Source organism: Acomys russatus, chromosome 11 (genome assembly GCF_903995435.1).
Source record: "Acomys russatus chromosome 11, mAcoRus1.1, whole genome shotgun sequence".
NCBI classification, from domain to species: domain Eukaryota; kingdom Metazoa; phylum Chordata; class Mammalia; order Rodentia; family Muridae; genus Acomys; species Acomys russatus.
The window spans coordinates 40629426-40653546 of record NC_067147.1 but is presented as its reverse complement, the minus strand read 5'-3'; the positions used below and the strand labels follow the sequence as shown (position 1 = coordinate 40653546).

Below are 24121 nucleotides of genomic sequence, written 5' to 3'. Positions count from 1 at the left end.
CCCTTCCCTGGGCCCCTGAATCCCTGATGTTTTTAAGAGATGAGAGTGCTTAGATGGTCCCTCTGCCTCAGCCTCTCCATTAGCTGAGGCTACAAGCGAGCTGCTGGCTTTGGCTCTGAATACTTATGAGCATTAATTCAGGGAACAGTGAGAGGTCTCAATAGATGAAGGCATTTACCATACAAGCCTGGACCAGACCCCACACAAAGGTGGGAGGAGAGACTAACTCTACAAAGCTGTCACTTGCCCTCCATTCCTTGAGTTTTAGGTTCCCAGTAAGATTTGAGGATTTACATTCTAGAACCAGCCATGTGATTCAGTGTTTGCCTGCTGTGCACGAGACCCTGGTTATATCCCCAGCACACTTAGAACACAGAGACTACTGAATAATAAACTGGGGCGGCCCTAAGAAACTCCAATTGGCCTGGAGATGGGGGCCGAAGGAGGGCCTTTGCTCCATTCTGTTTTGTGAGTCCATCTGACTATGATCCCAGAGTTCAATACATGATCCCCCTGCCTCAGCACAAGTGCTGGGTTTATAGATGTGTGGAACCAACCCAGGCTAGCTTACAGCTTTTGAAATGGCTGAGAATTAACATCAGTGTTTTACCAAACACTGTTTATTTCCTGAGACAGGGTCTCAAGTAGCCCAGGCTAGCTGATAATTTGTTCAGCTGAAGCTAGCCTTGAAATCCTGATCCTCCTGCCTCTCCCAAGTGCTGAGATTCTAGGCATGTGCAGTTTAGGATTATCTTGCCAACCCGAGGAGGAAATCCTATCCAAAGCCACCCATGGGGAGTCAGTATCACAGAGCACAACAAATCCAAAGTTAGGTTAAATCACGCTTTATTAAACAAGAGAAAACTTTGCATTACCAGTTTTAAGGCATACAGGAGAACATATATATAGTTGGAAAACCTTCTGTTGGGTACTCATGCCTAAATCTGAATTTCATCTCTTTACTAATGGATCTCTCACTTTCATTGGCAGTCATCAAAAGAAGTGACACCATCAGTCTCTGCTGTGGGTCCCTGAAGAGAAGGGCAGAGGCAGAGGCCAGAGCCCCACTATCAGGTAAAGACTCTGGAAATGCTAATGTATCCCTTCCTGTTCCTCATGAGAGGACCGAGGACACTGCTTGGCAGGCTTGCTGAGGTAAGCTCTGTGCATTTGTTGTTTGGTTGGTTTGGTGTCTTGGTATAGCAGAAACACCTCGTGGAGGGGCCACCACAGGCCAGCATTGGCGTCTCTAGGCCGTCAGCGTGCCCTCCAAGACAATAACAACACCACCCTTCATGTCAACTCGTCCATCAGGTCGCAGGGAAATGTCCAGTTCCCCTCCTCGGCGGGAACACTGAAAGGCTAAAGAACACAAAGTGGTGCCAACTAAGAGCATTTTCCCTGCGGTTTGTCACACAGTGCAGGATGTATTGTTGCAAACCCAGTACTCCTCCCAGGCCAGACTCCAGAATAAACTCCTCCATGTGTCCATAGCGCCTCCCACCTCCATAGAGCCTTCCTGGGCCTCTGCTGCTACTTACTGCAATGTCCCAGCTGTGTCCCACCTGAAGCTTTGTCTGAAAATACTCAAGGAGATGTGAAGAGATGGAAGGGAGGGGAGGGGATGTCTAAGAAAATGTAGGGGGGAGTCCTGGCCCACCCCAACCCCTGCTGTCCCTTTCCAGCTCAGAAAAGTCAGGTGGAGTTTGTTTTGTTGTAGTAAGCTAAAGCAACCCCAAGGCTCGATGCCCATGAGAGGCACAGCCCCAGCCTTCTAGGAGCTGCACGCTCAGCTAGTCATTAGACTCAGCCAGGTCAGAGAAGAAACACTAGCTCTCCCGATCTCCCATACAAACTTAGTCCTTCCTTCAGTAAGATTATGTCTGGGGATCGGAGCCCTGCTTTGACAGTGAGCTAATGTAGCTGCCTCCTATTCTGAGACACTCCTGGGGGGCTGGGCCTTCAGGAGGCAGAGGCACGCTCTGGCCATCCCGAGCTCCACAGCAGAGCTCTGTCTCAAAAAGCCGAGAGTTGTAGCCAGGACTCCATGGAAGCCCGTTTGCCGAGCATCTGAAGGCCCTGAGTTCACCACCCGGGCTTCCAAAGAGAAGGAGAGGAAGGAAGGGCTGCCAAGAGCTATCCTACCTCGCATTTCTTTTTTCCTCAACTCTTCAGACCAGTAGGGGCCAAGAATCGTGTGGGTGGACCCTGAAAAGAAGTGACAAGTCATGAGAGCCATAGAGTGACGTTTCTCTAAATGTATCAACATAACAGCCAACCATCCAGTGTGGCTAACCCTTAGGACATCCAGTCCTACATCAAGGTGGCCACAGCAGAGTGTGAAAGTGTGGAAAAAGAGAGGGTTTATAAATAAACACTTCCAAAGTGCCTGTCAAAGCTATCTTACTCTCTCCAAAGCAGCATTTGGATGTAGGGTAATTTTTTTTGTTTCTTCGTGTTTTTCTTTTTGAGATAGTCTCGTGTAGCCCAGGCTATCCTGCAACTAGCTAAGGCTGATCTTGAACAACTTCTCCTTCTGCCCTAATCTCTTAGTGCTACCTTGCCATCTGCACCCTCATGCCAGGCAAGACAGTGGGCTTTAATGCTTGTCCGTCAGTTCTTCATCAACTCAAGGGCTTTACATGAATCTTTCTACATCTTCCAGGGCACATAACTCCAAACTCCTGTTCTGTAAACACCAGAAAAGGAGAAAATTCAGACAATAGACAACCTCCCAGGGCTTTGGGGACCCAAAGCACTTTTATTTTTTCAAATCAGAGTTTCTCTGTGTGATAGTCCTGGCTGTCATGGACTCACTTTGTAGATCAGGCTGGCCTCCAACTCATAGAGATACATTCTTTTTAATTGGAGGGGTTTGTTTTGTTTGGGGGGGGGGGAACCGCAGCTGTGCTGGTACTGACCTTTACTTATTTTTGTCTGCAGTTGAAACTTTACTTGTTTTTGCTGTGTGTGTGTGTGTGTTGGTTTCTGCACTACTGGGCCCCTATATGGCATGTAAGCCTTCTACCAACTAGATCTTATTTCTTTTTTGTGTAATTTAGCCTAGAATTTACATATGAGAATGAGGAAACAAAGCCATGGTGGCAATGGTGGCACACACCTTTAATCCCAGCACTCAGGAGGCAGAGGCAGGCGGAGCAGAAGAAGCTGTATACCTGTACATGCTGCCCAGAGTCCTCCGCCACAGGGACACGGACACTGTGGGCATGCTCCTGAGTCCTCAGCTGTACTTATGTGCTCATCTTCCAGTTGTTGTGTTGGTTTTGTTCCTCACCAAGAATCCAGTGAAGAAACATTCTGGCTCCTGGCATCTGGAGCCTCTGCCCAGGTCCTTTCAGCTATGAACCTCATCCCCAGCAGCCTCCTTCCATCAAGCGCCCCCACCCTTGGCTATAGAAACCACTGTCCTTAAGGACAGAAGTATGAGGCACCACACTTCTTCCCTTCTTTAATGTCTTCCCTCGGCTTTATGGTGGCACAAGGTTGGATCGGGGATCTCGATGCATTGTTAGTAAAGCACTCACGAAGGGTACTGTGTGGCCCTCCCCTTGTCTCAGTGAGCAGAAAGCATAAGGAATAACTTAGCAGCCTAGGACTCCACTTGGCGTGAGCTATGTACACACCTCTCTCTGAACAATGTACCTAGCTAGCAAGCTATTAACAGGTTAGGACCCACCCCCCTCAGAGCTGCAGGTACACCTGCTATAAACAATTTATAAATAAAAATTTCCCCTCAGCATACCCTGGATAGCATCCTATTTCTATCCAAATACATCATGGGCCACAGTCAGAGAACTGTGCCATGGCCAATGAGCCAATGCAGACTAGACTGGTTTTGGGTACATGTACAAGAAGGCAAACTATCCTTAAAGTGAACTTTTAGGGTGAATCCTCTACTCACCACCTTCTGCCTATAAGTAATTGGGTATGTATATGATTAAGATCAGACGCATCATTGCACGCAGTATGTCCAGGGAGAGCAAGCTTACACAACCCATACTTGCCAGTCAAAACAGAGAATCTCTCAAATTATGTCCTTAGTAACCAAACTCCTCTTTCCCTTGAGCACCACAAAAGAAGATGTCAGGCCTGGAGAGTCAGGCCAGCAGCTCAGAGCACTGGTGTTCTTACAGAAGACTGAGCTTCATTCCCAGCACCCATGCTGAGCAGCTCACAACCACTGGCTGCTCCAGCTCCACGTGTTACCCCAATCTCGGCTGGCCTCTAGGGGTACTGCACATAAATGAGCGCAAACTCTCTCTCTCTCTCTCTCTCTCTCTCTCTCTCTCTCTCTCTCTCTCTCTCTCTCTCTCTCTCTCCCCCCCCCCCCACTCCCTTCCCCCTCCTCCAATAGTTTGACCCCTCAGTAGATGTTTGCTCATGTATCTCACTATCAATCTTGACAGTGTGTTGTGTCCTGATCTGAACTACTACTTTGAATAAACTCCCTTGCTACTTGTCATCTCTCTGGGCCTTTATTTCAATTCTTTGAGTAAGAGTGCAGGCACCTGGTACCCAGCCCTGACCAGAAGAGTACCTGTTACTGGGTCTTCAGCCACACCAACCCATGGCGCAAAGTATCTGGAGTAGAAGTCATACGGGGCCCTCTGCCCCCCAGGCTCTCCTTTGAGAGTGAGAATGAGTCCTCTCACCCTCCCTGTCTTTTCCATCCGAGGCAGAGGCTCCGTGTTCACCTTCAGGGTCTCTAGAAAGGACCTTAAGCACACACAGGATGATTAGGAATAAGCATTTGCTGACACCCACCCCACCCCACCCCACCCGATGGGAAAGAGGCTAGGCTGTGCCCAGATGGCTCAGCAGGGGAAGGGAGAGTCTGCCTTGACATCTGCCTATGGGAAAGAAAGTGGTTGGGCCAGGCATAGCAGCAGGTGCCTTTAATCCCAGCACTCAGGAAGCAGAGGGAGGTGGGTCTCTGAGAGTTTCAGGCTAGCCTGGTCTACAGAATGAATTCCAGGCCAGCCAGAGCTACAAAGGGAGACCTTGTCTCAGAAGAGAAGAGAAGAGAAGAGAAGAGAAGATCATGCTTTAGAAATAGCGCAGCCTGGGGCTGGAGAGATGGCTCAGAGGTTAAGAGCACTGGCTGCTCTTCCAAAGGTCCTGAGTTCAATTCCCAGCAACCATAAGACGGCTCACAGTTATCTATAGTGAGATCTGATGCCCTCTTCTGGTGGGCGGGCCCACATGCACGCAGGATGCTGTATACATAATAAATAAATAAATCTTTAAAAAAAGAAAAGAAAAAGAGAAACAGCGCAGCCTGAGTGAAGCAGAGCTAGAACTCTATAGGTGCTGGCATATAAAAATGGTTAGACATGAGGTTTACCTGTCATAAGAATCACTGAGCCTGACCAGGAGATTTTTGGTGTCTGGAGAGTACCGGATGTCCTGGACCCTAGTGTCACCTATGGCTGCCTGTGAAGCAGATGGAGACTCCTCAGAGGGCCAGCTCTTAGTTGTTGGATGTTCGTCTAGCATGCCAGAAGCCCTGGCTCCGTCCCTAGCGCCACACTAACTCTCCATGCTTATGTGTGCTTATACCCAAGAGAAAAGCAGAAAGATCAGGAGTTCGGGGTCAGCCTCAACTAGTCACCAAACATGAAGCCAGGCTGGGATGCCAGAGATCCTGCCTTAAAAACAAATAACAGAACAAACCGCTGGGCACGTTCCTTTGACGCCAGCACGAGGGAGGCAGCGGCAGGAGGCTCCTTGCGAACTATAGCCCTGTATGGAGACCAAGGCCAACCAGGGCTACAAATGACAGCAGCAAACCTCCTCCTCAGGAGCACGCCTCGGTCCCCATGAATGAGAAACAATCTCTCATGAAGCATGTGTTGTGAGCCAGGCCCCACACTGTCCTGAGGCTCCAGGAGACTCCTTCAGTTTCAGGGCTCAAGGTTCCTGGCCAACTGAACGACCTTTCAGGGACAATTCAGCTTCCCCTCTGCCAGTCCCGGAACAGGAACATGTCCCAACACATAGCTCCATTAGGTAGGTCCCCACAGACCCAGGGCTCCAGCCCCCTCCCTTTCTTCCTCTTCCCCCTTCCCTCCTCTTCCCCTCCCCCCATGACTATTTCTGTTTCCTTCTCTCAAGTCTAAGTCAATTGTCTTTCACCGTGGGAGTGTCTAGCCCACTTCCTTGAGTTGGAAAAAGTTGGTGAAATATCTGTGTGCAGCCACAGGTAGACCACCCCACATACGCTCCATATGCCAGGACTCAGGGCTAACCCTGTGATTAGAACTCATCTTATGCTCTGCTCAACAAACACGCTGCTTTTATAAAACTGGAAATTCAGTGCTTCATGGTCGAAAGGGGCGGAGGATGCCTGAAGTCTTCTTCACCACCTCCTTCAGGCTTTCTCTGTCTACCCCAAACAGGCTTTCTCTGTCTGCCTCTAACTCTTACTCCTGTCCCGCTGTGGATATTATATTGCTCAGGGTTAAATAAAATGAGTCAGGTATGATTGAATGGCCTGTAATCCTAGCACTTGAAAAGCAAGGGCATTCCAAGTTCAAGGCTAGCTTGGGCTACACAATGAGAAAAGAAAGATCACAGCTGGGCTGTGGTGGCACAGGCCTGTAATCCTAGCACTCCAGGAGGCAGAGGCAGGTGGATCTGTGTGAGTTCAAGTGAGTCCAGGACAGCCAAGGCTACACAGAGAAACTCTGTCTCGGCGGGGGGTGGGGGGTGGGCAGAGGGGAAGAAAAAGAAAGAAAAGAAAAAAAGATTTGAACACCATCAACCTTACTAAATAAAATGCAATATTAACATTCTGACCTGAAATCACCTAGGTTTCCACAGCAGTGTGTATACTAGATGGGGCTATTTAATGCGATCATGTCACACCCAAGCTTTCAAACACAAACACAGCTGACCACGGCACACAGGCTCAAAGTAGATTCTTCTCACCCACCTTTAGCAAGTCTTCTACTTCACGGAAGTCCTAGGAGGGGAAAGAGAGAGTTATACTACTGAACAGGAGAGCTGTAGGCTAAGGCAGTTTGAGGCAATAATTGCATATTATAATTATATGTAAATATGGTAATGAAGAGCTGACCTGAGGGAAGGTTGGGTAGAGAGGAAAATCCAGCACAATGCCATCTTCTGCTTTCCTGGCCTTTAGTTCTCCACTCATGGTGACAAAGGTTAGAGTGCTGTTTGTGTTCTCTGGACAGAGAGGGAATCAAGAAGCAGAAAAATAAATGTGGTTGTGTTTTCTGGGGATTCATTGTTGGTTGGTGGTTTAATGATGGTGGTCAGTGTGTGTGTGTGTGTGTGTGTGTGTATGTGTGTGTGTGTGTATGTATGTGTGTGTGTGCTACTGTGGAATGAACTCGGGGGTCACACATGCAAGTACCTCCCTCTAAGCTATCTCCCCTGTCCTCATGGCCTTTTATTTTTGTTTGGGCTGGCCTTGAGTTCCCTCTGTGGTCCAGGAAGTCTGTGAAATTTTAATCCCCTTTTCTCAGCCTCCTGAATAACTGGGATTTCAGGATTATTTCACCAACCTAAACTTGTCTCCATTTTTTCTTTTCGAGACAGGGTTTCTCTGTGTAGCCTTGGCTGTCCTGGACTCACTTTGTAGACCAGGCTGGCCTCGAACTCACAGTGATCTGCCTGCTTCTTTCATTCTTACTCTCTACCCACACAAACAAAATCATTTTATCATAACGATCAGATTTTTTTTTTTTTACAGTCCTTTGCACATTAGGCCATGAATTCATAGGGACCCAGGTGCCCTTCTCCTTGGCTTCTTTTTCTGGTCCTTCTCCTTCACGAACTTCAGGAAGATGTCCCTGCTCTCAGAGCGCTCGATGTGCTCGATGCGCACATTGATGCTCTTGGCGAGAATCTTGCCCTTAACCTGCTTGCTCGCAATGATGCCCGCAGCATGCTGGGTGACGTTGTAGACTCTTCCGGTTTTGCCGTGGTAACACGTATGGGGCATTCCTCTTTGAACAGTGCCCATTCCCTTGATGTCTACAATATCACCCTTCTTGTAGATTCGCGTGTATGTAGCCAAAGGAACGACTCCATGCTTCCTAAAAGGCCTGGAGAACACATAGTGGGCGCCCCTCCTCTTTCCGTTTGTGTTTGTCATTTTGGCGAGTTACTGCAAGATGGCTGCTGCGGCTAAAGGGTAACAATCAGATTTTATGACTTAAAAATAAAATGTCCCCAACACTTGGTCCTCAGCTGGCAGTACTGTTTTGGGGAGAGGCATAGTTTGAGAACTAGGTCACAGGTGAAAGGTCTCAGACGGACACTAAGAGATTGTTGGGGAGCTAGGGGTCGATTAAAACAGTTAACACTGTAGGCAGACAAATGATAATATGGCGGAGACCCTGAGCAGAGTTAGGACTCCAACACCTGAGACAGACAGCATGTTGGGGTTCTGAAGAGAAGAAATCAGTGCCCACGTGGCAGAAGTGGAGGTCTCTTATACGTTTCTAAGCATGGGCACAGTTTCATAGCACAAGCCCATAGGTAGGCTCTGATTCCCAGGAAGGAGGCAGGGAAGGGGGTGTAGAGCAGGATGTATGGCTACCTGGAACTTGTTGGATGTAAAATCACTCCCCCAGCTGAGAGTTCCTGACACAGGATGTCTGTTACTCATAATGTCTCCATGAGGTGCCTGACAGTGGTTGAGAGGGCAGGAGCTTCTGCATGGCGCTGTGCTCTGAGCAGTGGTTGTGTTCTAGTACTCCATCCTTACAAAGGGCCGCGGCCTTCGAGTGTTGTAACGTGGCCAGCATCTGAGCCGTGGTTATTGCTTCCTCTCTAAGCTCAGCGTTGCTAGTGTAAGCCCTTAAAGCCATGGACTGCGCCACCATGGCCACCATGATGGACCGTATCCCCTAAACTGTAAGCCAAAGTAAGCCTCTCCTCCCTTAAGTTGCTTCTGTCAGGTATTTTATCACAGCAATGGGAAAGAAATGAGTACGCGGGATCATGTGGGAGAGGGGTCTTGACTAACTTGCAGCTTCATCTCCTGCCAGGCACAGGCTCCCTCAAGAACCTAAGGACACTTGGGTCTGTGGAAGACACTGTCCGGGCTTTGCTCTTGGTGCAGCCTTGGAGGATGTATCTCCTCCCACTCTATCTCCGTGCACTGCTTTCATCTTACTCTTTAGCTCAAGGTCCCTGTCTTATATTCACCTTCTTAAACGTGTGTCACAACCTCATATGGGGCCATGTAACTGACTGTGGGTGTTACAGAGAATTATCAATAGTACATGGCTTCTGAACACACAACAGCCAAAAAGCAATTCAGAATGTTTTTTGGTTTTGTTTGGTTTGTTTGTTTGGTTGGTTGGTTGGTTTTTTTCGAGACAGGGTTTCTCTGTGTAATAGCCCTGGCTGTCGTGGACTTACTTTGTAGATCAGGCTGGCCTCGAACTCACAGAGATCTGCCTGGCTCTGCCTCCCGAGTGCTGGGATTAAAGGTGTGCGTCACCACGCCCAGTTTGTAATTCAAAATCTTATGTGTAACAAATAGAAAGATTTTCTGGCTGTGCTCGCCCGTGTTGCATGGTGTAGCAGCACTGTATCCTCGAGACACGCACACTTTGCGTTTGCTTGCCTTCTCTCCTCCCACCAATGAAGCACACAGGCTCACACCATTTCTACTGCAGATAGGATGTGTTTCTCTAACATTTTCAGTCATCATTTGTCAGTGTTGAGGTATCAGATCAGCATCTCTTTGGATTTGTAGTACATGTTTGATTTTATTTTTTTTTTTTTTAGAAAGCAAAAAAATGTTAATGTGTATGAGTGTTTTGCCTGTGTGTATGTCTGTGCACCACGTGTGTGCATTGCCCTCAGAGGCCTTAGATCCCCTGGGCCTGAGGTTATAGATGGTTGTGAGTCACCATCGGGGTGCTGGGAGTGGAACCTGGAGTCAGTCCTCTGGAAGAGCAGCCAGTTCTGTTAACCACTGAACCATCTCTCTAGTCCCTAAAAATTTGACTTTTGAAAGTACTCTTTGAGGGCGGGAGAGATAGCTCAGAGGTTAAGAGCACTGACTGCTCTTCCAGAGGTCCTGAGTTCAATTCCCAGCAGCCACATGGTGGCTCATAACCATCTTTATTGTGATCTGATGCTCTCTTCTAGCCTGCAGGTGTACATGCAGGCAGAGCACTGTATACACAATAATAAAAAAAATTAATTATTTTAAAAGTACTCTGAGTTTCAGTTAGATAGCTCAGTGGGTACCTGCTGCCAAGACTAACATTCTGAGTTCAAAACCCCAGCCCCACATGATGGAAGAAAAGAACAGATTCCTGAAAATTGTCCTCCAATCTCCACATGTACACTGTGGCATTTGTTAGTGCATATACAAAAAGTAAGTAATTAATTAAAATGTAACAAAAATTGTTTGGTGGCTCTAAAACCCTTTTCAGGCCTCTACAGGCATGACCCATCCATGGTACACAGATGCAGACAAAAACACTTATACACCCCAAAATAAATGGAAAAATTGGCCTGGACCAGCAGCTCACTCTTCAGTGACAGGGTCCTGAGAAGGAAGGCATAGTGGATCAGAGACAAAGAAGGTAGAGCAAGTGGTCTCAGGAGGTCTTACCTAAGCTATTCCCTATGACAAGGAAGCTTAATTAAGAAGTACATAACCTTATATACTAGTTCCAGAGGGGAAATGGGATAAAGTCAGCAGAAACTACCATACAATGGGATGAAGTCAGCGGGGCACTAAGCAGATAATGCGGCACAAGGTGAACAGGGGATATCTCCAGAGCATCACAGACTCGGCACACAGTGGTCGTGGGGTTGACAACTATAGTCCTATCAGGTGGGAATGGTTGGGTTCTCAGGATCTGAAGCCACAGCTTCCCCAAGGCCCTAGCCCCAGGCTATCACCAGCTCTGCCCAGCGTATTCCTGGTTTTACAAAAGGAAAGAGCTGTGGTCCCTTAAATCAGAGGCTCCACATATCAGAGCCTTAGGGAAAGCCTTGGATCAGTCCAGCCTTTGACAACAAAAATAATTGTTTTTAATTGCTGTTTGAGCTAAGTGTGATGGCTTAAAGCTGTAATCCCAGCAGGCTGCAAGTTCAAGTCCTGCCAGCCCAAGTACCAAGTTCCAGACCAAATAGAGTTAGGTAGAAAGCACCTGTTTTGTTTTGTTTTTTTAAGGCAGGGGATGTGGCTCAGTTGGTAGAGTGCTTGCCTAACACGCATGGAGCTGAGGGTTCAGTCCCTGGCACTACATAAAAGGTTTGTGTTAGTGAAAGCCTGTAATACCAAGACTTGTAAGTGAAGGCACAAAGAGCAGAAGTTCAAGGCTATTATCAGGTGTATAAGGAGTTCAAAGTCTGCCTGGAATATGAGAAGACCCAATTAAAAAAAAAAAAAAAGTAGAGCCGGGCGTGGTGGCACACGCCTTTAATCCCAGCACTCAGGAGGCAGAGGCAGGCGGATCGCTGTGAGTTCGAGGCCAGCCTGGTCTACAAAGTGAGTCCAGGATGGCCAAGGCTACACAGAGAAACCCTGTCTCGAAAAAAAAAAAAAAAAAAAAAAAGTAGGAGTTTAAGATCAATAGGGCACTATGTGGAAAACAGCACGTCTTTGTTTTACATTATATGCCATGTCCATACTATTCACGCGCACGCGTGTATGTGTGTGTGTGTGTGTGTCCCTGCCACACATAAATAATTTTTTTTAATCCACATTACTAAGCCATGGTACTTAGGAGGCGGAAACAGTAGGATCCAGAACTTCAAGGCACACAGGAAGTTCAACGCTAGCCTTAGCTAAATGAGACCCTATCATAAAACCCAAACAACAATATATAAATAAATAAGCAAAGTGCACATTACTTCTTTTGTGAAACAGCACAGCCGCAGAAGCCAGGGTGGCGTGGCCACAAAGCGGGAACTCACTCTCCGGGGTAAACCACCTTAGTCCAAAACGGGAGCCTTTGAAGGAAGAAAGGCCAAGGGAAAGCAAGATCAAACCCACACAGTCAGGTTAAAAAGCCTCCACATCTTCTTCCTTAAGTCACTAGCATGGCTGACAGGAAACCCTTTCATAAAGGGGTGAGCACAGAAGAGAGACACAGTCTCCTCCTGCCCGGGAAAGGTTCTGAGGACATGAGTTTGATCCTCGGGGCCCACATGATGGAGCAAGAGAACCAACTCCTGCAAGCTGTTCTCCAACCTCACACAAACACACACACACATACACATGAAATGAAAAATCTAAATGTATATTTACTTTGTGTGAAGTTGTCAGTTGGTTGCAGTTTTCGGATAAAAGCGGTTTCAGAGAGGTTCATCTCCCTTGCAATGTATTGATGGGCATCTTCATCCAGTGTCTTGAATAGAAACAAAAGGTTATTAAGAGTCTGGCACACAGATCCAACTTAACACAGTAGCTGCCTGGCATCAAAAGTCATATGCTTAAATGGGGTACAGTGGAGCCCATCTTTAATCCCAGCACGCGGAGGCAGAGGCAGGTGGATCTCTGTGAGTTGGAGGCCAGCCTGGTCTCTACAGAGTTCCAGCACAGCCAAGGATATATAGTGAGACCACGTGTTAAAAAAAAAAAAAGAAAGAAAGAAAGAAAAAAGAAAGAAAGAAAGAAGTTATTTGTGTGTGGTAGTTTGAATGTGATTGGCCCCCATAGACCTATAGGGAGTGGCATAATTTGGAGGTGTGGCCTTGTTGGAGTAGGTGTGGCCTTGCTTAGGGAAGTGTGTCACTGTGGGTGGTGGTGGGGGGGGAGGCTTTAAAGTCTCATATGCTCAAGCTACACCCAGTGTGGCACACAGTCCCCTTCTGCTGCTTGTGGATCGAGAAGTAGAACTCTCAGCTGCCTCTCCAGCACCACGTCTGCCTGCACACCACCATGTGTTCTGCTATGATTATAGACTAAGCCTCTGAAACTGACTACGAAGGAACTAAGTCCAAAGAGGTCTACCTCCCCTTTAACCTTCTTTCTCTCCTACCTAGTGTCAGGGGATTGTAAGGAGGAAGAGGTATAAGGAACCCCAATAAAATAGATTAAAAAATACATGTAACACAACCCCGGTCTGAGGGTGTGACTCAGTGGCAAAACACAGGTTTAGTGTGTACAGCCCACCCTCCAAATAACCAGATACAGATCTTTGTTCTGTCTTGTTGAGACAGTGTCTACTGTGGCCTCGGCTGGCTGATCTCTGTAGCTAGGATGATTCTGACTTGTGATCCTCCTTCGTCCACCTCCAAGCTCTGGCACCCCAGACTTGCCCCACCGTTCTGGGCAGCCTCTGGCTTCAATGTCCATTTCCCTTTGGCATCCTCAAGGAGATCAAATTTCCAACGCCAAAAGCAAAGTGCCCGGCGGATCGCTGTGAGTTCGAGGCCAGCCTGGTCTACAAAGCTAGTCCAGGACAGCCAAGGCTATGCAGAGAAACCCTGTCTTGAAAAACCAACCCCCCCCCAAAAAAAAGCAGAGTGCCCATGTTCCACAGTGCGAGACAATACAATCCTAGCTGACATCTTAGCACCCACAGGATTATTGAGGTGGAAAACCAGAACAAAGTTTTACTTTATACTCCCATCTTGTGGCAACATAGAGACACGGCAGCCTGCGTGTGACAGCTTGTCTTCTGGGTCTTTGTCCCTCTGCTGTATTGGCCTTCAGAGAAGCCAGAGGCACCTGGTACAGGAAGTGCTATCAACACCCTGCACCTGAACTCCTGGAGGAGGCACTGTCCACACCTTCACATGTTCCTAATAGTTCTTATGGAGGCTGGGGATGAAGCTCAGTGGTAGGACAAGGCTCAGGAGGTAGCACTTGACTCACATGACAAAGGCCCAGCACATCTGACTCAAAAAAAAAAAAAAAAAATCAAACTCTATCACATAACGGAAAGTTTGTGCTCATTGTTCTAAGCCTCACACATACTGGGGACGACATGTCCTACAAGTCCCGTTCCTAGTCTTCCTGTTCATGTGCTGTGCCCTGTCCAATCCAATCACTCTAAGGTAAACCCATAAAATCAGTGACTGCCAGTTAACAAGAATTCTATCGTTGTCCTCATCGTCGTCGTCGTCGTCATCGTCATCATCATCTGTGTAGAGTTGTGTGTGTCTGCATGTGGGTATGTGCACATGAGTGTAGGTACCCAAGGAGGCCAGAGGTGTTGGATTCCCCGAAGCTGAAGTTGTAAGTGGCCATGAGCTGTTTTGCAGGAGGAGGGTGCTAGAAATTGAACCCAAGTCCTCTTGAAAAACAGCAAGTGCTCTTAACCACTGAGCTATTTCTCCAGCCCCAAGAATTCTGGGAGTTTTTTGTTTTTTTGTTTTTATGAATTATTATCATTTACCTATGCACTACATGCGTATATGTGCCTGGTGCCTGCTGAGTCCAGAAATTGGCACTGGGTCCCCTAGACCTGGAGTTACAGACGGCTGTGGGCCACCACGGCATGCTGGGAATGGAGCCTGAGTATTTTGCAGCAGTAGCCAGTGCTCTTACCTACTGAGCCATCTCTGTAGGCCCTAACAAGAATTCTTAGGAGAAGGGTTTGCCACAATTCAATCGATTATAACTTCTTCGTATCGATCTGCCTCCCACATGCTGGGCAAGTCGAAGCAGCAGGTGAAGAGCTCAGAGGCTGTGCTGACTGGATTAAACCAAGATGAACATGGCTGTCTGGGAGGTGTGGTGGTGCTGTGTGAGAGTGCAGATGGGTAGGGCTCTGCAGCCTGGCAGGTCTGGGGTGGGGTACTAAGTCAGCCACTTAGGAGTGAGTGACCCCAGGAAATCACATAATTGTCCTCTGCCTCTGTTCTTTGATCTGAAAGATAAGGACAGTAATAAGGGCTGGAGAGATGGCTCAGCGGTTAGGAGCACTGACTGCTCTTCCAGAGGTCCTGAGTTCAATTCCTAGCAACCACATGGTGGTTCATAACCATCTATAATGAGATCTGGTGCCCTCTTCTGGCCTGCAGGGGTACATGCAAGCAAAACATTGTATACATAATAAATAAATCTTAAAAAAAAAAAAAAAAAAAGACAGTAATAAAAAGCCCACTCCTAGAGTGGAGGTGTGAGGAAGCCATGGTGGCGCAGGCCTTTAATCCCAGAACTCGGGAGGCAGAGGCAGGCAGATCGCTAGGAGTTCGAGGCCAGCCTGGTCTGCAAAGTGAGTCTAGGACAGCCAGGGCTACACAGAGAAACCCTGTCTCGGAAAAAAAAAAAAAAAATAGAGCGGGAGTGTGAATGAATTCGGTTTGTGAACATGCCATAGTCACTGCTCCAACACTGACGACCATGGCTAGACGTCAGATGGGCACACAGGAAGCAGAATTCCATGTCAACATCTCTTCTCTCACATTAACCTTCCACAAATTCAAGCTAATAAGTTTTTGTAACACGAATATACACACACACACACACATATCCATACCTATATATGTACGTATGTAGTGAGCCAGTGAGGTGGTACAGTGGGTCAGGCACAGTAGCTCCTTGGACACCAGGCATATACTTGCCACAGACATAGATGCAGGCAGAACACCCATAGGCATAAAATAAATAATTAAGCAATTAAACACACTTGCATATTCATGTGATAGAGCATGACAGAAGCCGGCCTGGTCTACAGAGCGAGTTCCAGGACAGCCAGGTCCCTACATAGTGGGACTTTGTCAAAACAAAACCAAAATCTACCAGGCCAGAACGTGCAGCTGCTACCACAGGCTGTTTCTCTCGTGCTAAAGCAAGCCTCGCAGCTGGGAAAGCACTGCTCTGCAGGACCCAAGCATTCTGCCCTACTGCAGCTTTTTTTTTTTCCCCCCTTGTTAGCTTGTTGAAAACTTTTTACATTTATTTGGGAGGTGAAGTTCAAAGAGGTCTGAGGACCTCAGTTCTCTCCTTTACCTTGTGGGTCTAGGGAATCAAACTCAAGTCATCATGTCTGGTGACAGGAGCCATCTTGCCAGCCCCACCCCCATCCCACTCCCTCCCTTTTTTTTGACAGGCATCAAATCCTCTCATCTCAGTTTCCGGCCTGGGTCTGGCTTGTTTTTACTTTGTCATGTTAGTGTGTCGACCTCCCTTTTTATTTATATATTTTTCCATGTTTTGATACACTTCTTTGTTGTCGAACTGATAGGAAGCTGAGGACATGATTAATTTGTTGTTATAGTTGTTTGAAATAAGGTCTTGCTATGTAGCCCTTGAACTGGCCTTGAACTCTGACTCCTTGAATGCTGGAATTAAAGGTATGTGTCACTATGCCCAGCTTAAACATCTTGCTTGCTTGCTTTTTGTCTGTCTGTCTGTCTATCTATCTATCTATCTATCTATCTATCTATCTATCCATTTATCTATTTTAGAGACAGTGTTTGTCTGTGTAGCCCTGGCTGTCCTGGAACTTACTCTGCAGACCAGGCCATCCTTGAAATTAGAGATCCACCTGCCTCTGCCTTGCTGTGTGCTGGGATTTCAGGCCTGTGCCACCATGTCTAACGTCTAGTTTTTTTTTTTTTTTTTTTTTTTTTTTTTTTTTTTTTTTTTTTAGCATTAACTTATTTTTAGCTATCTGTTCCATCTTTTAACCCTTAACATGTCTTTGCCTTTATTGTTTATGTAATATCTTTGAAGCCTGCTCCTTTTGGCATAACTATAGCCATTTTTCTCCCAGGCACTAGCGTCTTTATTTCAACTTGTTGCCGATATAGGGAAAGCTCTCTGTGCAAAGTCAGGTTGACCAAAAACTACATTTATGTTTAGCATACTCTGTGGCCTTGCTACTCCTGGAAATTCCCCCCAAATATAGGCCCAACCAGCCTTGGATGCTAGCCTCACTTTCAAGGTTAGCTAGAACTATATGTCTAGCTAGCAAAAATAACTTGAGTCGGGGTGACTACCCTGTTCCACTGTCCCCCTCACACACCCCCATGTGGGCTAATTGCAGTTTTTGCCTATATAAGCTGTCTCTAAAGAATGTTGGAGGTCACAGTTCAGCTCCTAAGTCTGGACTGCATCCCTGATTGCGATCAGTCTTGGGCTGTGAATCCAATAAACCATCTATATCTGACTGAAATTGATGTCTGAATGGTTTGTGCAGCTTCCTCTGGGCCCTAACAATATTATAGGTTACTTGTGTGGAATTTTCAAGAAATAAGATGGCTTGAAAACAAAATAGAGGGCTGAGAGATGGCTCAGTGGTTAAGAGTACTGACTGCTCTTCTAGAGATCATGAGTTCAATTCCCAGAAACCACATGGTTGCTCACAACCATCTATAAGGTGATCTGATACCCTCCTCTGGCCTGCAGGTGTGCAGGCAGAGCTCTGTATACATAGTAATAAATAAATAAATCTTTTTTAAAAAAGAAGAAAAGAAAACAAAATAGAATATTATAAAAGCTCTTGGGGTGTTATCGTTCAGGATTGTTCATTTTCTTTACACAACTGTGTTTGTTTTGTTTTTGAGACACAGTCTCAAGTGGCCCAGGATGGCTTGGGACTTGCTACAGAGCTGGGTATGACCTTTAACTCATGATTGTAGGGGTGCCTCACCACTCGTGGTTTATATGGGGCTAGAGATCAAACCCAGGGCTTCCATCATGCTAGGAGTGAGACACACGCCCAACCCCTACACCAGCCTTTTATCAAGCACTCAAAAGGCTCAGAGTACAAAGTTTAGCCTCAGCCTGCACACCAAGTGCAGATTATCTCATCGCAAATCATTTTCAGTTCTACTTATTGACTGATATTATACATAAAACTTAAAAACTATATGTATCCATGGGCACAATACAATTTTTTGATTTGCTCAAATTATCGGTTGGTTGGTTTTTCCAGACACATTTTCTCCTGTGCCCTTGGCTGTCCTGGACTCCCTTTGTAGACCAGACTGGCCTCGAACTCACAGAAATCCACCTGCCTCTGCCTTCCTAGAGTGCTGGGATTAAAGGTGTGTGCCACCATACCTGGCTTCAAATTTTAAATAAATTTTAAAAAGACAAGGTGAAACACCACAAAAGTTCATTCAAGCCCAGCACGGCTTTTTTCTTTGATGAGATCCAATATTATTGAAGGGTATAATCCAGTAGTAGAGTGCTTGCCTAGCCGGTTCCAGGCCCTGACTTCAACTCACAGTATAAAACAAAAGCAAGCACACAAAGCCCAGCATTGCTCCATCCTGAGCCGGCACTGTCCCTGCTACTGTTAGGTCTCTTAGTCTCCCTGCTGACTGCTGAACGACAGCCAAAATGGTGGCTCACAACCATCTATAATGTGATCTGGTGTCCTCTTCTGGCCTGCAGGTGTACGGGCAGCCAGAGCACTGTATACATAATAATAAATAAATAAATATTTAAAAAAAAAGAGCCGGGCGTGGTGGCGCACGCCTTTAATCCCAGCACTCGGGAGGCAGAGGCAGGCGGATCGCTGTGAGTTCGAGGCCAGCCTGGTCTACAAAGTGAGTCCAGGATAGCCAAGGCTACACAGAGAAACCCTGTCTCGAAAAACCAAAAAAAAAAAAAAAAGAAGAAGAAAAAGAAAACAAAACCCAAAAAAATATGGGGCAGGGAGGCACACGACAGATCATTTAATTCCAGTGCTTACTGATGTTAGTGTTCTGGAGCTAATCCAAGTTATGAAACAACACAACTTATTATTACCTGCTGAAAACTGTGTATTTAAACCATTCACAACTCAAAGACATTATGCAGCTACATAGACTATGTCTCAAATGTATGTACGTATGTATGTATGTATGTGTGTATAAACCAGGAAGTGGTGGTGCATGCCTTTAATCCCAGCACTTGGGAGGCAGAGGCAGGTGGATCTCTGTGAGTTCCAGGCCAGCCTGGTCTACAAAGTGAGTTCCAGGACAGCCAAGATTACACAGAGGAACCATGTCTCAAAACTAAAAAAAAAAAAAGTGTATATTCATATATATGTCTATGCATTCAGGTATGTGTCTACACATGTGTGTGAATGACACTGAGATGCAGGACAGATATAGCAAGACTTTTGACAAGCAGTTACAGTAGATTCCACAATTGTTTGACAGGAAGTTGTGCTTGCCAGATTGATCCCAAGGAAGGTTCCAGATTTGGAATCTGGAATCTGGTTGCTTATTATTCTCTCCCTAATCTTTCAAGCTCTTGTATTACTAGATAAAGCCTCGTAATTCCTTTATCCTCTACATCTGGTGGAAGGCAAATGCAGCTGTAGGGTTACTTAACCCACGCACAGTTGAGATGAGGTGAGAGTTATCTCTTTAGCCCAGACAATCAACTCCTTTATGCTAGCTGCTCTGAGTAGAAGAGTAAGATTTATTTCATTTTATTTTTGAGAAAGTTCTCATTAATAGCCCAGGTTGGCCTAGAGCCTGCTATATAGCCCAGGCTGGCCTCAGACTCATGAATCTACTGTCTTATCCTTTAGAACACCAGAGCTTCAGGCCTGAGCCCCTACTCCCAGCTGCTGCCAGGTCCTCTGCCTGGGGGGGGGGGGGTCTCTGTGGCTCTGACTCAGTCTAGATACAGCCATCTGCTTGTGACCTGAAGACACGACCATCACTGATGTGACAAAGAGCACAAGCCAAAGTGGCAAACACTCCAGATGGGTGTCTCGCTTCTCTTACAGAGGTCATGGGATCTGCACCCTTCTAGAGTTTCAGGCGTGGCCCTTGGGAACTGGGTACTCACGTCTTCCAGGAGGCAGACAGCAGCAGGATTGCCACGGAAAGCTGTCACCGTGAACGCATCTGCTATGAAAATTGGGAGCTTCATTTTCCTCACTGGCTCTGTCTGTGAGGTGCCTGCCTTTCTGGGAGCATGCTTCACTTCCTGTTGTTGAAGGGGGGAAAAGTTAATGTTTTACTCCATGTACAGCATAGTTAACAGTTCCCAGATTAAAAAAATCAAGCCGGGCATGGTGGCGCACTCCTTTAATACCAGCACTCGGGAAGCAGAGGCAGGGTGAGTTCGAGGTCAGCCTGGTCTACAAAGCGAGTCCAGGATAGCCAAGGATAACACAAAGAGAGCCTGTCTCAAAAAAAACAAAAAACAAAAAATAAAAATCAAACAATTATTGCAACACAGTTGTACCTAAAGATGGGTGAGCCCCTACATTTCAAAGCCTCTACATTTAATTTGTTTTAAAATATTAGTTAAATGAATCACTTTTACCTTTGGCTGTTCACCCCTCACACAGAACTCTGCCACATAATCATCATCTTTCCTGGAGTAGCCGAAACTAGCTGTGGCGATATCTTTAATGAAATTCATGCCATGTCTGAGAGACGCATGTCTTGCAGTCTTTCCAACTAGCAGACAAGCTCTTCTCTCAAGGTCAAGCATGGAAGCTCTCACCTGTGATTCCTTATGTAGGAGGTTAAGGTGGGAGGATTGAGAACAAAGCCAGATGGAGCAGCTCTGAGTTCCAGGCCAACCTGGTACACAGTGTGAGTTCCAGGACGAGAAGGGCTCTTTCAAAAAACAAATGCATATATATAATATATCACATGTGTATATTATATAATGTATATATACATATATAATATATATTTATATGTGTACATACATACAAATATACATTCTGAAAGGATGTATGTATTGTGTATGTGGGTGTGTTATGGGTACATGTGTGTTGGGGGTTAAAACCAGGGACTCAATCATGCTAAGCACAGGTTTACAACTCCCAAAGTTCCCAATTTTTTAAATTTAGTTTTGGTTTTTCAAGATAGGGTTTCTCTGTATAGCCCTGGCTGTCCTGGCCTCACTTTGTAGACCAGGCTGGCCTCGAACTCACAGAGGCAGCTGCCTCTGCCTCCCAAACCACAACAAAGGATTAGGTCTCAAAGGGTCTAATAACCTGTGTCCTTCATCTATTCAACAAGATGTTCCCAGCCCTCCATAGCATCCCCTTCTTCACCTTCTTTTTTTTTCTCTTCGAGACAGGGTCTCTACACCTTCTTTTCCTCAGAGAATTTGGGTTTTGCTTTGGCTTCCGGGATGCAGAGGACCCCTGCCAGTCAGGACAATTTCATTCCCTTTGCCACGTCCTCAGGCCTCAAGATTTCCCACAGCTAGATGGCGACAAGTCTCAGTGAGGGAAAGATGGCTTGAGAGATGCTGGGAGAAATGGTTTGCTCTCTGAACAATAGGACAGAGCTAGGAGAACAGGCTGCCCCTCCTTTCCCCGAGCTCAACATAGTTTTGACACTAGAAATGCAACAGCCTGTGGCCTTTGGACCACGACAAGCAAGGAGACAGCAAGCTAAGGACCAGAAATAGGGGAAGCACATGCTCTGTGGTGCTGAAGTTAGCCTGCTAGATGCCTCTAAAGTGTTCCTACCTCCAAACTTCTTGCATAATGCGTAGTGAAAGTCCCATAGTTTCAAGACATTGTTAGTACAGTAGCAGCCAGAATAACGACTCCCCAAAGTTGTCCCCACTGTAGCTCCTAAAAATCCATAAGTAGGTTTTGTTATTAGCAAGAGGTAATTAGCTTCAATCAACTGATTATACTGGATTGTCAAATCCAAGATAAGGAAATATATACATCTATAACATTATATATCATATATTTCTCCATAAATTATCATATATGTGTGATATATATAATATTACATATCTAAATATATCCATAGATATATAGATATCTGTGACCCATCAAAAACTGGTGGTCCTTTCTGCTCCTGCACAAAGAAACCACACTGACTATGCCAGATTTTTTGTTTGTTTGTTTTTTGTTTTTCGAGACAAGGTTTCTCTGTGTAGCCTTGGCTGTCCTAGACTCACTTTGTAGACCAGGTTGGGCTCAAACTCACAGCAATCTACCTGCCTCTGCCTCCCGAGTGCTGGGATTAAAGGTGGCACCACGCCCGCCCAGATATTTATATTTTGATTTTTGAAGTTTTATATATAATCTTGCACAGTTAGATGCACCAAATCTTTTTATAGAACACTGTAGAATCTTGCTCTTTTGAAATTAATGCCTGTAATTCTAGTACTTGAGAAGCAGAAAGCAGGAGGATCAAGAGTTAAAGGTACCAGGACATGGTAGCACATGCCTTTAATCCCAGCCTTTGGAAGGCAGAGGCAAGCTGATCTTTGTGAGTTCAAGGCCAGCCTAGGTATACAGAGTGAGTTCTAGGATAGCCAAGGCCATAATCTTGCAAAAAAACAAGATCGCTGGGGGTGGTGGTGCACACCATTAATCCCAGCACTGGGGAGGCAGAGGTAGATGGATCGCTGTGAGTTCAAGACCAGCCTGGTCTACAATGTGAATCCAGGGCAGCCAAGGCTACACAGAGAAACCCTGTCTCGAAAAACCAAAAACCAAAAGAAAAAAATAAAAAGAAAGAAACAAACAAACAAAAACAAAGAGCCAAGCTGCACTTAGGAACTCATGTGTGTAATCCAGCACTTAAGAGACAAAGGAGGGGCTGGAGAGATGGCTCAGAGGTTAAGAGCACTGGCTGCTCTTTCAGAGGTCCTGAGTTCAATTCCCAGCAACCACATGGTGGCTCACAACCATCTATAATGAGATCTGGTGTCCTCTTCTGGTGTGCAGGTGTACATGCAGGCAGAACACTGTATACATAACACATAAATCTTAAAAAACAAAACAAAACAAAACCAACCAACCAACCAAAAAAGAGACAAAGGAGACTCACCATATGTTCGAGGCCAACCTGATCTACATAATGAATTTCAGGGTGGCCTAAACTACAAAGTGATACCCTCTTTCAAAAACAAACAACACTGAGAAAGAGGGGGGGAGGGGGAAGGAAGAGGAGGAGGAAGAGGAGATTGCCATCATTCTGGAACAACCAGAGAGTTTCCGATAGGGATGAGATATGTTCACAATGAAGTACAGCTTGGCTTCTCTGCTATTCTCCTGGCAGTAGCAAGGCTTTTTCTATTAACTTGATTCGGTTCACATGGTAAAAACAGCTTTTCTCCAGAATTGCTTGTCAAAAACAGCCAACCAACTGTTTAATAACATTTGTGTGCCTGACTTGTAGGCAGATTTCTGAGGCAAACAATGGACTTTAACCAAATGTTTGTAAGAAATAGCAGGAGCACAAGAGATTGTGAGGTGTTTATTTTTAAGGGTTATTTTAATGTGTGTGCATGTGGGCACCCATGAAAGGCAAAAAGAGGACATTGGATCCTGTGGAGCTAGAGTCACAGGACTTTGGAGCTGCCTGCTGTGGGTGCTGGGAACTGAGCCCAAGTGCTAGTGGTCATAGTGGCACACATCTTTGATTCCAGCACTGAGGAGGCAGAGGCAGGTGAATCTCTGAGGTGGAGAACAGCCTGGTCTACATGGAAAGTTCTAGGACAGCCAGGACAATGAATCGAGACCCTGTCTCAAAACAATAACAAAATAAACAGCACAACAGCAAAACACAACAAAACAAACAAAACCAAAACAGCAAGTGCTCTTAACTGCTGAGTCATCTCTCCAGCCCTAAAAGGGAGTTTGAAAGCTCTGACTAATATGTCATGGGCTGGGAATATAGCTCAGCAAGGAATTGCTAAGCAGAACATGGAACTATAGCAGTGCACGTCTTTAACCCCAGCTCCTTGACATCGTGGACCAGAAATTTCCGGAAGCCACTAGGCAGCATGTGCTTGGTCTTCTTGTTGCTCCTGTAAACAATGTTGGGTATCAGGATCTAGCCCTTGAATCTTCTCATCCTGTTGTCGATGCCTCTGGGTTTCCACCAGTTTCATGTAATTTAAAAAACAATTTTTTAAATTTAATTTTAATCTATGTACATTGGTATGAGGGTGTCAGATCTTGGAGTTACAGTTGTGAGCTGCCCTGTAGTTGCTGGGAATTGAACCCGGTTCCTTCGGAAGAGCAGGCAGTGCTCTTAACCACTGAGCCACCTCTCTAGCCCCAGTTTCATGTAATTTTGACACATCAGTCTGACTGGTGAGTGATGCCGCAAAACAGATGGCAGCCACCTCCTAGGTAGCGCCGAGGAAGAAGCTCCTTTTTTCTTTTTTTCAAGTCAGTGTTTCTCTGTACAGCCCTGGCTGTCCTGGAACCCACTCTGTAGACCAGGCTGGCCTTGAACTCAGAGATCTGCCTAC

The 24121-nt window shown here is 46.1% G+C and overlaps 1 protein-coding gene across 1 annotated transcript; it reads right to left on the bottom strand.

Moving 5' to 3' along the window:
• Positions 1-905: 905 nt before the first annotated feature.
• Positions 906-19881, bottom strand: Pbld (phenazine biosynthesis like protein domain containing). The gene is made up of 9 exons (XM_051153160.1): positions 19715-19881; positions 12275-12374; positions 11878-11976; positions 7100-7209; positions 6956-6985; positions 5366-5454; positions 4559-4737; positions 2146-2208; positions 906-1362 (listed from the first exon to the last, which is right to left on the bottom strand). Exons 1-9 carry the CDS (start codon positions 19796-19798, stop codon positions 1250-1252), a joined length of 867 nt encoding a protein of 288 aa, XP_051009117.1. The 5' UTR covers positions 19799-19881; the 3' UTR covers positions 906-1249.
• Between the last annotated feature and the right edge of the window lie 4240 nt (positions 19882-24121).

What these genes read in the sequence shown, in the direction of transcription:
- Pbld (XM_051153160.1), bottom strand. Translation starts at nt 19,798, where the DNA reads ATGAAGCTCCCAATTTTCATAGCAGATGCGTTCACGGTGACAGCTTTC. An exon ending in AAGTAGAAGACTTGCTAAAG is followed by an intron (nt 5,455 to 6,955) that starts GTGGGTGAGAAG and finishes TCTGCTTCACAG; the next exon opens with GCAGCCATAGGTGACACTAG. An exon ending in GAGGAAAAAAGAAATGCGAG is followed by an intron (nt 1,363 to 2,145) that starts GTAGGATAGCTC and finishes TGTGTTCTTTAG; the next exon opens with CCTTTCAGTGTTCCCGCCGA.